This window comes from Conger conger, chromosome 10 (assembly GCF_963514075.1).
Source record: "Conger conger chromosome 10, fConCon1.1, whole genome shotgun sequence".
Lineage (NCBI taxonomy): Eukaryota > Metazoa > Chordata > Actinopteri > Anguilliformes > Congridae > Conger > Conger conger.
In genome coordinates this window covers 35,970,312-35,985,409 of record NC_083769.1, presented here as the reverse complement: position 1 = coordinate 35,985,409, position 15,098 = coordinate 35,970,312, and the positions used below count along the sequence as shown (strand labels likewise).

Sequence of the window (15,098 nt, the reverse complement as noted above, 5' to 3'; positions counted from 1 at the left end):
TAAATGTACACAGTAAGTATGAAGCGTTCTTTAAAAAAAATGCAGGGCCCAGCTCTTCTGTTCTTGAGGAATCAATGAACCCACCGAAGGTTCTCTTCATAGTAGTCTTTAAAACATTTATGCCTACATCCTGGGTGTTTTCCTGATCTGTTCGACAGTTGAAAGGGGGTTTTTCTTCACAATTGGAACAGTTTTTTGGTCATCCAATACAGTGGTCTTCTGTGGTTTACAAAGTCGATTGTTACTCACCAAATGTTTGGGCCTGTCTTTGATTTATTCTGATTTTCAGGCTCATTGACACTTCTCTGGTTCTCATGTTGAGACGACAGCAATAGACAAATACAAATTCATTATATTTTGTTAGATTTCTTGTGCATGAACTGATGTAGCCAATTGTCCATTTACTTTTGTTCCCTTAAAATGGCTGTAATTCATCTAAATTAAAGCTGACAGTCTGCACTTTAACCTTATATTCATTGTTACCATTGTTACATTTTTAAACCCAGTGATCTACACACATTTAATTGTTTTTTAAGAGCTCTCTTTGAATTTCATGTAAATAGATTTAAATAGACTTTATTTAAATATGGGATATCACTTCCTCCATACTGTTGTCACTTCTTTCAGGTGAGAGAAAACATGTTCAATGAAGGAACAAAGTCTTACATTCAAAAGAAAATAGTTTTAATTCGGTCATTCAAAAATATAATGATTACAAGAGGCATTGAAAGTGCAGCCACACATTTTCATTACTGTAGTTCCAAAAGTTATTAACCTATGTACAGCAATGCCTAAGGAGTTATAAATGATTATCAAAATGGAACAGACAAAATACATTCACTTTCAGTTTCAGTAACCCTGAAACAGTGCAGAGTGTGAGAGAGTTTGAACATTAACATTAGAGATAAGAGGCGACCTGTCCAGGTTTCTTTTCAACAGATATTCCCAAATTAAAAATCTACCTAAAAGGATGAGGCTGGACTTGGCAGTAGTGCTGTGATGTTTGTAATTGTCAGACTTGGCTGTCACTCTGGGCTGACACGATTTTCCCGATGGCGTTTATTGTGTCTGGCGAACCGGGAGAAAACGTGTCATTCTAGAGCATTGCCGTACCTCTTTGATTGCCCTCACATAGACACATGCGCGCACACACACACACATACACACACACACACACAGTTACATGTTAGAGCTGTACTGCCTCTTGAGTCTTTCTCTAACCTCAAAACTTAATTCTACTTTTGATGAGATAGGAGATAACATGTAGGTCTATAGGCAAGTAGGGACAGTGTGGAGAAGGGCATGATGTGCCGTAACCAGAGATTTGAAGCAGATTTGTGGCCAGTGGAAGATCAGTAGTGAGGGCAGCACTGGGGTGTGTGAGGAGGCATTTCATCAAATATTGGAGTTAGAGGATTGTGGTATAGTGCAGCAGGATTTTGAACATGGTATCCATCATTGATCCCGGATCTGTATTCCATTGTAGAGAGGCCACTGGAAAAGTGATTTCAGGTTGAGACTTGTGTGTTCTCCACCCTTGTTCTTTTGTTTGTCACTCTTAACCTTACAGACATTCACAGACTAAAGTGCATTTCACATTAAACACACTTGCAAACAAGTTCATAGTTGTAAACGTATTACTTTACACACACTAGACACTTAAACATCACCCTTATTCCTTTCAATCTTTCCCCATATGCAGTAGTTATTGCAGTAAGGAGGGGAAACAGAATCCACATCCAGCTGTCGCTGTCGGTTACAGCTGCATTATGGGTTCCGTTACCACCCCTCCTGCTGGCATGACTGCAGCCATTTCTGTCCCCACTTTCACATCAAAGGGACAAAGCATATTTTAATTATTCCAGAAATATATATTTCTTTTTTGCAATTTCTCACCTACAGATTACAATAATTGTCTATCTTTGTCATTGAAATAGTTTAAAAGGTTTGTACATTTACTTAGAACATGCAGCAACTGTTAGTCCATGATGCACTTGAAAAGTATGCATTCGTGTTTACGTATTATACTTATCTTGCTTTATCAACATTTGACATTCCAGAAAAACCTGTTCTTTCGATTCCAAAAAGAGAAGACATGGTTGAGTCGAGCAACAAGGCAAAAGAGAAGGAAGATGAGAATCAGATTGAATAAGAGCAGGACAGCTATATTTTTGTTGAGTTATGAAAGAAGATTGAATTTAATCTACCAAATACATGTGGAATATAAAACCCACTCTGACACATCAGTAGTAATAACACTCAGTAACATTCCAGGTAATTTCTTATGAATTAATACATTCTTATAAGTTCATTATGTCATATAAAGTAAAGTATTTATCGTTAAGACAGAGGTTGAGAATGAGAGTAGCTGAAAGTAGGTCTCAATCATTTAGAGGAAAGAGAGAATGCATTGGGTAGAAAACAATAATCTAGAGAGTGAGATTTTGTGAGAGAAAGGTTGAACACAGGAAGGCAGTAGGAGGGAAAATAAACAAGTAAAGAACATAGAAGGAAGAACAACACAGTGTGAGAGAAATAATAGGGAGAGTGTGAAAGTTATTCCAACTTTGAAATAGTTTAACTGTACCTTCCAAAGCCACTGTCCTAATCTTTACCTCCTTTCCCCTCCTCCTGTGTCCGTCTGTTTGTAAGCCAGAGCCAGGCTCTATTTATGTGCCTTGACTTCCTCTTTTAACGTCAAGAAGAATCATTTTCACTTTCTCTTCTTCAGTCACCAGAGTCAAGGTTTCCTCCTCCTTCTCATCTGCACTCCCCCTCCATCTCTCCCCCTCTTCGTTTTCATCTTATTTCTTTACATGATGAAATGTCATCAAGTCTCCTAAATATTATTTCTACACCTGTACACCTTACAGTACACGACTGTACATAATGTATTATTATTCATTCTTGTGTTATTAAAAAACCAAAATAGATTTATATATATGAATATATAAACCTGTACAGGTGTGCGTGTTGGGGGAAGGTGGGTGGGTTTCTGGAAAGTCCAGTGATTCCAGACATTAAGTCCATTCCCTTGAGACTCTCCATTTACCAGTACTCCTGTGTCTGTTGTCCCAGGTGCTCATTAGCAGACTGACTAAAATTTCCCTGGAAATCCTCACATGAACAGGACAAATGTTGAACACGAGAGGATTTCGGACTGGTTCTGGAGAGAATCACAATACCACACCTGCTGCTGTGGTCTTAATGCATAGCTCACATGTCTAAAAAGAACAGTAACTTGGAAATTATTGATAGTGAATAAATCATAACAGCAGCAAAACTTGCCGCAGTGATGTGAAACAGAGCTTCCTCTTCTTCACTTCTTCTTTCAGTGACCTACCAGACAAATCTTAGCAATTGTTTTTAATTGTATTAAACTTAATAGGAGTATCCATTTTTATTCGAACATAAGCATATAATAAGCATATCAGCAAGCTGGCTGACATTGTATGTCCACAAAAGTGTTTCTATGTTTTCATGTTTCATGCAGAATGTATATTTAACAGGATTTATGCACCCCAAAATTTTAAAATAGAAGATTTTAAAGATTTTTTTTTCCCCATTATGTACATTAGTATGTCATTTTCCCCAAAAAATCAAAAGTCACAGTGAAATCTTTGTATTTTGTTAAATAAAGTAACATATTAATAGATCACTTCCCAGATTTTAAAAAAAGCCAGCCAGCTGCAGGGCAGAGTAACTAACGAGAATTGATGCAGTTTCAATGGCAAAGGCAAAAATTGTGATCTGTTATTTTGACTGTGGCATGTTTGTAGGTGCCAGACGGGCTGGGATTTAACTCTCTCCACAGTATACTCAAAATGGTGCAAAAACACCCTTAAAAACATCCAGTGGGTGGCAGTTCTGCGGACGGAAATGCCTTGTTAATGAGAGACGTCACAGAAAAAGTGCCATAGTCAAAGCTGACAGGAAGGTGACAGTAATGCAAATAACCACACATTACAACAGTGGTATGCAGAAGAGCATCTCCGAACACACAACGCATCAAATCTCTAAGCGGATAGGCGACAGTAGCAAAAGTAAATACCTAATAAAGTGCTCACTGAGTGTATAAGCTCTCTGTCAGCTACAATTTATACCAGCATACCTCCTCACTTAAAATCAGACAGTGAAACTGGCACGACTGGACTTCCTCCTTCTGAACAGTGGGATTTTAACTAAAATGGGCACTCATGGGGAAGTGAGTAGCTCAGTCACAGAACTACAGCAGTCTCACACACCACATCAGTGTGATTATATGCAATACTGGGCCAGAGTGGATACATGAAAGCAAGCGAGTATGTGAAAGGTTTCAGTAACTTGAAGTAACTTTCAGATGAAGGCAAAGACATTGAAGTTCATGGAAAAAAATAGTTATGCACTTTTATTTTTTAACACTTCAGGAAAAACCCTTGCTTAAAGTACAGTAGGTATATGACAAACATGCACTTGTGCGCACATACGCGCATACACCCGCCCCCTCCCCCTCCCCCACACACATACACACGCACACACACACACACATACGCGCACACACGCACGCACACACAGTCCCCAAACCCAGAGAGAGAGAGAGAGCAGAGACAGGCCATTCATGATTACTAGCCCCTCCCTCCCTGTTAGAACAGCAACAGACAGGCAATGACAAAATTATGGATGGGAGTTGTTTTAGTTGTTTTGATCCTTGGGTCTTGTAGAATGGGGGGGGAGGGATAGAGTGGTTTGGCAGAGCTTAAATATTTTTGGGGGTGTGGTGTTAAGTGTATATAGAGGACGGGATTGTTGGCGTCTAGAGAAAGAGAGAGTCCATCTTCCCCATTCTCAAAATAGGCGCTTCTCATAACTGTAAGGCAAACACACACAAGCGGTCTCATTAAAAATGACGGAAAATCACAGAAATGCCTGTAGAATGAAATCAATAATCATTGTATTGTGTGGTGCTCTAAACTTCAATCACTGACATGAATTACCTTTACACATATTCAACACAGATGCATTTTCCCCACACTGTGCTTTAACCCATGTCGTACACTGAGAAAGTGGTTTTTTTTATTAATTTCTAACCATGGGTAGAGACACAAATATTACAGGCCAGCAACTATTTTCAGCATGGGTGCAATGTATGAATTTAAGGGATTCAAATGATGCATAACATTTCATAATACCGTGAATTACAATATTTGTTTTAGAAAATAGTAACATTTCAAAGATTCAAAAATAAATAAATGTATAGCACAATGTTATTTCTGCACATAACATCCATACAGGTTAAAGGCTAATAAACTGCAATACAATTATTGGCATTAATCTGTAATCTTTCAGGAACACTCATGACAAATTATAAACCATGCAAACACATTGAAACCATATGAATGAGGATCAACATATAAAAACTCCATGATTCTAGTGTCCCTTTCAATGAAGAAAATAAAAATAACAGAAACGTTATCTTATTTCATGGCATGAATAGGGCTGCCGAGTCAATTGGTTCTGTTCCCATCAGGAATGATACGATAAAATAATAGCTGATAATAACAGGAGACAGAGGTGGATGTATACCTGTGCATACTGTGCACCCCTCCCTCTATCTGGGCTGAGGCAGTCCTCTTCTCAAACTTCAGATCTCCAGAGTACATCATGGCCCTGGATGAGGAGAGTTCACTGCATTATCCTGGCTGTTCCCATACCCTGTGCAATCACTTCTTTAGGTTTCTTTAAAGCAGTGTTCACTCATATGTAGGCTCACCTTTTCCAAATGTATAAATGGTAAAATAATACAATGTGAATACAAATAAAAAATTTGCTAACTAATTTTGGAAGCTATTGGTCAATATATCTCATCAAGCCAAATACCAAAATTCCAATGTCAAAAAGCAAGTTGCCACTTGCTAGTCAATTTAACAAAATCATGCCATACCATCTTTCTGAACCTTAGTGACATTTCACTGCTTGCCTATATTGGCGGCATAGTATAAGATTAGCCAACCAACTTAGCCATGTATTATACCTGAGCAACAATGTGTTCATCTGGGCTGTATTTTACGAGCACATTACTCTTACTTTGTCCAGCTGCTCACACAGCAACCTAAGATGGCAGTATAGTCCCTATAGTACATTCCACGTAATGTAACAAGCATTTATTAACATATTCATATAACAAACTGGTTTTGCTTCATGGCTACATACATTTTGTAGATACTATTACCCAAACAGACTCACATTATTTCTATGTATTACATATTACAAGCCTTTTATACAGCTGAATATTAAAAGTTGTAAGACTGATTTCTTTGGAGCACTGCTATTTTTGAAAATGAAAATGAAGCTATAGAATGTTTAGAAGGCCATCACAATAAATATGTAACAGAACTATGCGTGTGGGCACTTGTTTATGGTGAGCAGACGTTGGTGTGAATACCTGAGCTGGGTGAGACTCTTGGCGCCTATGTCCTGACAGGAATGCTGAATTCCCACCAGCAGGTAGGGGACAAACTTGTGAATGGATCCTTTATCCTGCACGGCACCGGACACGCCCTGGGCCACTCTGACCTTATCACACTCACTGGAGCCGGGGGTGAGAACAACACTTACATGGAGCTGATGCACAGATTCTCATTTTCACCACTAAAGCTGAAACGCCCTCTGTGGTTTCACAGGCATGCCTTTCCTAATTAACGTACAGCATCAGAATAAATAATGAGTGCAAGGGCATGTCATGCACCCACAATGTTATACAGCCATTAAAAACAGCACAACACATCATTCACACTGTGTGTGTATGCACTTATTCATGAGAATGTGTGAGTGTGCATGTAATATTTAATGCGTTGAGATTATTGTAATAAATTTGACAATAATAATAATATTAATATGCATGTGTACTGTATGTATATATGCATGTATGTATATGCATTTATTTGTTGGTGAGCATGTATATATTTGTGTGTGCTCGGGTTGGTGTGTGCGCGCGCATGTATAAAGGTGTGCTTGTATGTGTGGTCTGTGTACAGGTGTGTGTGTGTGTGTGTGCGCGCGCATGTATAAAGGTGTGCTTGTATGTGTGGTCTGTGTACAGGTGTGTGTGTGTGTGTGTGTGCGCGCATGTGTAAAGGTGTGCTTGTATGTGTGGTCTGTGTACAGGTGTGTGTGTGTGTGTGTGTGTGTGCGCGCATGTGTAAAGGTGTGCTTGTATGTGTGGTCTGTGTACAGGTGTGAGTGTGTGTGTGTGTGTGTGTGTGTGTGTGTGTGTGTGCGCATGTGTAAAGGTGTGGTTGTATGCGTCATCTGTGTACAGGTGTGCTTGTATGGGTGGTCTATGTACAGGTGTGTGTGTGTGTGTGTGTGTGTGTGCGCGCATGTGTAATGGTGTGGTTGTATGTGTGGTCTGTGTACAGGTGTGTGTGTGCACGCATGCGTAAAGGGGTGCTTTTATGGGTGGTCTATGTACAGGTGCGTGTGTGTGTGTGTGTGCATGTGTAAAGGTGTGCTTGTATGTGTGTGTCTGTGTACAGGTGTGCGTGTGTGCGTGTGTGTGTGCTTGTATGTGTGTGTCTGTGTACAGGTGTGTGTGTATGTGTGTGTGTGTGTGTGCATGTGTAAAGGTGTGCTTGTATGTGTGTGTCTGAGAACAGGTGTGTGTGTGTGTGTGTGCATGTGTAAAGGTGTGCTTCTATGTGTCTGAGAACAGGTGCGTGTGTGTGTGTGTGCATGTGTAAAGGTGTGCTTCTATGTGTCTGAGAACAGGTGCGTCTGTGTGCACACGTACGAGGCAGTACCTGAAGTAGCGGGTCTGGGAGCCCAGGTTCTTGTCCATAGCATCCACGGAGCCCATTCCACGATACTTCTTCAGCCTGATCCCATCGGAGAAGAAGTACTCCCCTGGAGCTTCACTGGTGGCAGCCAGCAGAGAGCCCATCATCGCTGGCAGAGAGGAGACAACACATCTACGATATACTTCACACACACTTATTCTTTGGAAAAAGAGGTTTATTCAGAAAATGACTGTCTGACAAGAGCCTAAACACCCCACACAAATTGCCTCAAAAAATGTATGTGCGTGTACGTATGTGCGCGTACCTGTTGAGGCTCCAAGCGCCAGCGCCTTGGCGATGTGCCCAACAGTTTGGATGCCTCCATCAGCGATGACGGGGACCCCGAATCGTCTGGCATACTCCGACACTTTGTACACTGCAGTGGCCTGAGGACGTCCACACGCCAGCACTGAGAGACGGAGACAGAGACGGGGCGAAGGAAAGGGGAGACACCCTCAGCAAACAGACAGCCATGAACCAGAAACCACATCATTACAGAACACGCAATACACACCCAGCACTCAACTCCATGCAATGAACTCGGACCTAAAACAAGGACAGTCTTTATGCAGCACAATATTCATTGAGCATAATACATTAAACCAAAATGGAGATTATGCAGTCATATTATCAGACGGAGAACATTTCCGGTTGATTGACTGATAAAATTTTTGCGATTGAATGATTCATTTAAACTTTTTATAAAGAATTATATTCCTGTTAATGACAACGATTACATTCAAATCAATATTGTGCACTCTTACATCAGAAAAGCGCAAGGCTCATCTTGGGTCTCTGCATGGTTTATAAAACTGCAGAGTAAACTAAATACGAAAAGGAAAGAAACCCAACATGAAACAGAAAGAGAATTTGTTCTTTTACAGGCCGAGACTGTAAAAGAAAAACATGGAAATGAAAAATGAAAGATAATATAATCTATATGGTCATGGTGGCCTCCAGAGCAAAAAAGTGTGCCCGTCCCCGCTATTCACTGCAGGGGGCGCTGTTCAGCAACATTTTCATCACAGACGCCAGCTTCTTTCGCTTGGTAGCACGTTCGCCGAGACATCATCTTACATTGCACTGACAAGCATTTACAATCAGACCGGCTGTATACAGATAGATGGGCCTAAAACGACAGCATCTATTAAATAAATTCCAAATGAAGTTATATAAGGGGACTGCGCCACCTTACATACAATCCCTGATCACTCCCTACTCCCCAGCTAGACCAGTATTTTGCTAGTTTCTGGACGTGATGCTTTGACTTATGGTAGAACCTATGCACTTGTAAGTCGCTTTGGATTAAAAGCGTCTGCCAAATGACTAAAATGTAAATGTAAATATTAAGCAATTACACTAAACAATTTTCTGTGATGAATTCAGCTGACTGGCTATCTAAAAATACTATATAGGTAATACTATAAATAGAAATGTCTGGAGTATAAATATGTCCAGAAATATACAACATCCACAGCGACACGATATCATATCCACTGCAGTTACAGTTACACCCGAGGGCACCAATAAGTATCCTACAGCGGTTTAGAAAGGAGGCTAACACTTTAAGTAGGGCACAGCGAAGGAAGTGGAGTGTGATTCAGGCCACGGTGGTTTTACATGTTGTCGTGAATAAGGTTAGTAGGAAAGAGGACAAGCATCCAAAACCTCAAAACCCCAGGCTAGCATCTACTTCTACGAAAATGCAGAGCTGTTAGCCAATCAATGCAGCAGGCTGTGGAGGGGAAGCCAATGGGAGCACTGTAGGGGACATGTGGGAGGGACTTACTGCTGTATCCCGTAACAGAAGAAGGGGTTTTGGGGCTGTGGAGCTTAATAGCAGGAGGAATAGAAGGGTGCACTAGAGAGGCAGAGACAGACAATGAGATGAAGGACAGGAGAGAATGAGAGACACGGAAAGTAATTGGGGGAATGAGGAAAAAGAGGACAAAAAGAGGAAGAGTGCACACAGAAGGAGAGAACAAGGGAAAGAGAAATATCGCTTTAAAAAGCTTCATCCTCAATGCAAATAAGAGTGGCCAGATGAGAATTTTTCCCACTGAAGTGATTGGTAGAGCCACTCTGTTGTGTCTGAGTGCGCTCAGTTAGAAATCCCCTGATTGGTGGATAGCAAGAATGAAGCCCACCTATTAAGCTACAGGAGGACTCCCCAGCCTCTGCCCAGTTGGGTGTGTTGTGAGCGGGAGTGCGTGTGATTGGTCAGACTCACCTTCTTGCGTGATGCAGATGGAGCCACTGCCCATTCCAACACGCAGAGCGTCTGCACCAGCATCTATGAGGTTTTTTGCCTGGGCCGCTGTGACCACTGAGAGAAAGGTGAAAAGATGTTGGAGCGGTAGTTCTATGTGGGGTGGCTGAGGACACAGAAGGCCAGTTGGGCAGTAGGGCAGAATGCGCACTCTTACCATTGCCCCCTATGACCTGTAGCTGGGGGTATTTCTCCTTGATATACTTGATCATGTTGATCTGGTAGATTGAGTTCCCCTGAGAAGAATCCTGTGGAGAGAGGAATTGTTTTTTTGTTGCCGCATGTGCATGCACACACACACACACACACACACACACACACACACAAACACACACACCCACACACAAACAAACACAGGCCAGCACACACACACACACACACACACACACACACGTGCAACACACACGCGCACACGCAGACACAAGCACACACACACACACACTCACACACGCGCACATACACACGCGCGCACACAGACACACGCACGCACGCACACACACACACACACACACACACACACACACAAACACACACACTCACACACACACACACGCGCACATACACACACACGCACACACACACACACACACACACACACAAAAAGCACACCTACCAGCACCACCACGTCCACCCCGCTCTGCACCAGCAGGTCGAGGCGGTAGCGGTCGTCGGTGTGTGTCCCGATGGCCGCTCCACACAGCAGCTGCTTGCGCGAGTCCTTGGAGGCCAGCGGGAAGTCCCGGTTCTTCTTCAGGTCCGTGCGCGCTATGATGGCCACCAAGCAGCCCTCCTCGTTCACAATGGGCAGCTTGCCTGAGAGGGGAGAACAAGGACACCAGCAGGCTGAATCCCACTTCTGTGGGGTTTACATCTCCTTTTACAAACCGTTTCTCTCAAGTTATGTCAGAAAAAAATATTAGTCAGAATTTCTGTCAAAATTTTCACATTTTCTCAGACTGAAAAATGGTTACAGAATTTACAGTACATGGAATCAATTTGTCCTGAGGTGATTAAAAATGTTTTCATTCATTCTTTTAGCCAATAAATACACAAAATATAAATACTCCAGGAAACAATGCCTCTAAATGCAAGGTGAACTAATAAACTAAAAAATACTTGAATCAATTGTGTGTTTGTGTGTGTGTGGGTGTGTTTATGTTTGTCAAACATCTCAATAAATAGTATACCAGCAGGGTCTCACAGAATGTTCAACTAAAAGTGACCCTTGATATTTTTTGGTACTTTTTCAAGTAAAAAAAAAAAAAAAAGTCAGAGTGGACTTTGACCTCACGCTTTATCTGATGCACCCTCGCACCCCAGCCCACCTCCCCCACACGACTCCACCACCTCCCCACCCTTCTCACCCTTCTTGCTCCGCTGCAGGATCTCGTTGGCCTCCTTCAGGGTGACTCCTGCGGGAGCCACAACCAGGTCCTCCAGCTTAGTCATCACCTGAAAGAGAGAAAAAACACATCTGTATTCATAGCCTCTCCACTGGCACAGGAAAACACAGACATATCCGCCACTGCCACAAATTAACAAGAGGATTAGGAACAACGGAGACAGATCTTCACATGCATCTATACTGCAGCTAACACATTCTTCACACATTGAAACACTGTTCCTATTGGTGTCACTTTCAGGCACAGATTAAAGTTGCAATCGTCATGTGCAGCCACAGGTAATGGCTCAAATGGCAAACTGAATTTCCCTACTGCAAAATATTATTCAATGTATAATGACTACTTTCCATACTCCTATGAGTCACCATAATACTGAAGGCCTTATTGTTCACAGAATCAATCCCATTATACACTGTAACCTATGTTTACTTTTACATTTAAAAAACATCTTCTGTCCATTGCACTTTAGCAACACTAAAAATATTGTGAAATTAAAACTAGACAAGCACCACTTCATCTTACATTTCAGTAATGTAGACATGGTGTTCTGAACAAAACATGTGGAGCCGTCTGCCTCATGCAGAAGTTAACATACATTCAATGGCAGTTTTTCTCCTGATGAATGAGGTTTCATTGTGGTTGCTTATTCGCTCTCCAAAACACTAAAATACTATGATATGAATATTAATCATGGAGATTTTTTTCTTATTTTTTTATAAGCAATTTACAATTTAGAAGCATGTTTACCCTATATGCATCTATATTATAAGAGTCTATAATACATTTTGTTTCCACATTTTAGCCGTTTAGCAGAAGCTCACAGCCACAGCAGTCCCTACCTCACTGAGCGGCAGGTCATGCTCCTCCTCCTTGAGGAAGTCGATGTCACGGGAGGAGATGATGCCGACCAGGCGGCTGCCCATTCGCCCGTTGTCCGTGATGGGGATGCCGCAGAAGCCGTGCCGGGCCTTGGCCTGGAAGACGTCCCGCACGCACTCCCTGGGGCTCATCACCACCGGGTCTGTGATGAAGCCCTGCTCGTACCGCTGGGGGGAGGAGAGGGTGCACGGGGAGGTGGGGGGTAGGAGGGACCTATTAAGCTCTGATATGTGCTAAAGGGGAAAATACTAAGCCTTGGGAGGCTGAATGAGGCTATGCAGTGGTGTTAATTACAATACACAACACAGGCCATACAAGAACAAGGGAAATATGGCAGCTACAGGCTGGAGGGAAGGCCACGGGAATCAGTGATCAGTGCACAGAGTGTCAGACAGCAGAAAACAACAGAAATAAAGTGGGGATAAAGCAAGGGAGAGAGATTACCTTGACCTTGCGAACTTCATTAGCCTGGAACTCTGGGGTACAATTGTGATGGATGAAGCCAATTCCTCCAGTAAGCTGAAAGACAAAAAATAACAAATATATAAAGGCATGTATATACATACTCTATGTACTGCCAGATATGCAACACAGTCCTACACTCCTCTGTCAAACCCCTGATCCCAAACTGTCCTCACCGCCATGGCGATGGCCATCGCTGACTCAGTAACCGTATCCATGGGTGATGACACCAGTGGCGTCTTCATGGTGATTTGTTTGGTGAGCGCAGATGTCAGGTCCTGTAGAAAGACCAGGTAAGTTCATCAATTTTAAAACAATGAAAATGCAATGCATTATAGTTCAAAATAATATGCCAACTCAAGCAACATCACACATTTATACTTTTTGATCCGACAAGCCCACAGAGGACAGGTGCCGTTTGATGGTCATGAGTCATAACCCACTGCACTGACACTATGGGAAAAGACCTGGTGGTTCTTTGACGGGCAACAAAACAATTTATGTTGTGAAGAGAGAATGTGCATTAATTCTGTTTCCACACTTACCACCTGATCTGCTGTGAAATCAATGTATCCAGGGAGGATGAGGAAGTCACTGCAACAGAGGGGAACAGGGGAGCATGCATTTATAAAAATGAACAATACATAACCCGTACATTCACACTTAAGACTTGGATAGTGCATTTGGCTCAATGATGCATGTTAAAAAGACATTCAACTTTTAAAAAAAAAGTCATTTGCATGATTGTAAGCTTTGCATGTAACTGGTATGGCGAAATATGTAGTCATTGCGTATGTTAACATTGACTTGTGCTGGATTTGTCTGTACATGGTATGGCACACACGTATCAGTGAGAGCGTGCGTAATTTCAGTATACACTGCAATGACATAGTCTCGAGGCTTCGTAGAATGCCAGATATTGCATTTAATTTTCTAGCATTAGCGAAGTCTTAGGTAATGTCAGATATTCAGCACGTCAGAAGGGTGATACAATTGAGCTAGCTAACGATACAAAAATTTAAACAAGTATTTGATATCGTCTGTCTGTGCACGGACTTTGCCTAATGTGGGTCGCTTAAAGTAGAGAGCCAAGTTTTAGGTTGGGTTTCAAATACTTTCACTGTGCTCAAGTTACAAATGCCCCCGCATGGAAACACTCTGGCAACAACGTTTGCAGCACAATAGTGTCAACAAGGCCACGAGTGACATGTCTGAAACAAAGTGATATAGGCAAGCTAACGGTTTTCTAACGAACTTACTTGTACGTGAGGCCATCTCCGCAATTGAACAGCTGTTGCCCGTTCAGTCCATCGTCGGGCACATAGCCTGTCTGCCCACTGATAAGGTAGTCGGCCATGGCAAGTGTCTCCGTAGCTATTCGCAATAACTGCTCTCGATATCCTCAAGTTGGTCAACAACACCGCCAGGTACCGAGAACTTTCTCTGTTGGCTGCACTACTACAGTAACCACCAGACGGCTGCTCGACGTATACCTGTCAGAGTGTCGCGCGCCTATTTCACACGGTTTGGCCCCCTTCTGTCCGGACGCCAAGGGTAACTTCCAAACCGCAGTATGAAATGTCCCAATTTTAAGAACCTATATGTCTTATGATCTTATCTGGGCTGCCAATTTTTGCGTTCCCTGTCCTTGTCCCTATCCTTGTCCCTATCAGTACTGTCCACACGTGTTTCGTAAAGAGCACCCTTTCCGCTGGCATAACGCCCAATCCGTATACTGCGTCATTTCCGTTTCAATATCATATCCCACGTGTACCAGCAAGAGGCAATGTAGAGAGGTACGATACAGTGTTTTTTTCTGTCTGCGAGTACTATACGTAAATCATGTATAATCATATTCCTAATGCCCTGGTCGTCAATACAATATATTCTGATCAAAAATCGAATAAAAAAGTGAATTTTGAGAATATAATTTAAAATGAGTCATTATACATGTAATGTACACGTTTTGCGGAACGCCCACGTTTTTCGTGAAGTCATATAATATAAATAATAATAGTTAAGAATTCGTTCTCAACGCCTTCCCTAACAAGGCGTTACAAGGCGAGTACAATCTACCGCATCTACAATAAACTTTTAAACATCTTATCACCTCGTCCACCATCTTTGATGGAACCCAAGTGTCATTTGGCCACCAGAGGGCAGGTGTATATCTGTCGGCACAGTACGAGCGTAACGTAGAGTTCAGTGGCTTGACCTCGAGAGCGCTGTGGAAAGCATTATCTCAGTGTGTTAAGAATATCTCTGAGACAC

At 42.1% G+C, this 15,098-nt stretch overlaps 1 protein-coding gene across 2 annotated transcripts; it reads right to left on the bottom strand.

The window, feature by feature from the left end:
* Positions 1-4,360: 4,360 nt before the first annotated feature.
* On the bottom strand, positions 4,361-14,570 carry impdh2 (IMP (inosine 5'-monophosphate) dehydrogenase 2). 2 transcript variants are annotated; one of them, XM_061257971.1, is made up of 15 exons: positions 14,087-14,570; positions 13,373-13,421; positions 13,004-13,105; positions 12,810-12,884; positions 12,326-12,532; positions 11,448-11,535; positions 10,697-10,896; positions 10,241-10,331; positions 10,045-10,140; positions 9,604-9,675; positions 8,080-8,223; positions 7,779-7,923; positions 6,422-6,565; positions 5,563-5,646; positions 4,361-4,846 (listed from the first exon to the last, which is right to left on the bottom strand). In XM_061257971.1, exons 1-15 carry the CDS (start codon positions 14,182-14,184, stop codon positions 4,825-4,827), a joined length of 1,617 nt encoding a protein of 538 aa, XP_061113955.1. In that variant the 5' UTR covers positions 14,185-14,570; the 3' UTR covers positions 4,361-4,824. The 2 variants fall into 2 exon arrangements, with proteins under 2 accessions (XP_061113955.1, XP_061113956.1); XM_061257972.1 differs by lacking the exon at positions 9,604-9,675.
* Positions 14,571-15,098: the final 528 nt, after the last annotated feature.